The sequence below is a fragment of the Opisthorchis viverrini genome (genome assembly GCF_000715545.1).
Source record: "Opisthorchis viverrini unplaced genomic scaffold opera_v5_1, whole genome shotgun sequence".
In the NCBI taxonomy this organism is placed as follows: Eukaryota; Metazoa; Platyhelminthes; class Trematoda; order Opisthorchiida; family Opisthorchiidae; genus Opisthorchis; species Opisthorchis viverrini.
This window is the reverse complement of record NW_008751657.1, coordinates 2,526,378-2,526,984: the sequence shown is the minus strand read 5'-3', so window position 1 is coordinate 2,526,984 and position 607 is coordinate 2,526,378. Positions and strand designations below refer to the sequence as shown.

At 46.5% G+C, this 607-nt stretch overlaps 1 protein-coding gene across 1 annotated transcript in view; it reads left to right on the top strand.

Annotated features, from left to right (window-relative positions):
* The window catches only part of T265_00037 (hypothetical protein), a gene marked incomplete at both ends in the record, with an annotated part of 8,760 nt that extends 8,459 nt beyond the window's left edge, over positions 1 to 301 (top strand). Inside the window, 2 exons of the mRNA XM_009163694.1 lie at positions 50 to 202; positions 245 to 301. Of these exons, the coding sequence (XP_009161958.1) occupies positions 50 to 202; positions 245 to 301 (210 nt within the window). The remainder of the gene's footprint in view (positions 1 to 49; positions 203 to 244) is intronic.
* Between the last annotated feature and the right edge of the window lie 306 nt (positions 302 to 607).

The window sequence follows — 607 nt, the reverse complement described above, 5'->3', positions numbered from 1 at the left end:
GTTGCTGTCTTTGATGATGATGATTATGTTTCGGAAATCCACACGCAAGTCATCTCCAATCATGGCTTACCGTTCCAGCCATTTTACCCCTATATTCCACTTTGCTGGCAACACCCATGTTCTCCCTATCTTAGAGCGTGTGCGGGTCCAACTTTGTCAGTCAAATGACCCAGCATTTACAATTTCGCTCATGACGCTCCATGTTTGACCTGTCTAACCTTTCTATTTCCCTTCCGATCCTAAGCGATTGTGCACAGATGGTGAGCTTGTCAGAATTCGTGATTGGGGTTTGGAAAAGTAGCGATTTAGAGTGCTTCTAAATCCGTCACTTTATCAAAGGTCTGAACTAGCTTTTGATCGATGCAGAATGTGTTCCCCGACTTCATTAGAGCCCTGGATTTCAACTTCGCTGACAACTTTCCTTGGTCCACCCACGTCCTAAGTGCGCCCAAAACGGTGGGCGCCCGGAATCATTTGACTGTCCCATAGATCATGGATTTGCCCTACCCTAGGTTACTAGTGTCACCGCTGGAGTAGGGTCTTTAAAAGGTGAAGATAATCACTCAGCTGTAACACCCTTTTTCAGTATCTAGCTGCCATGCCACCC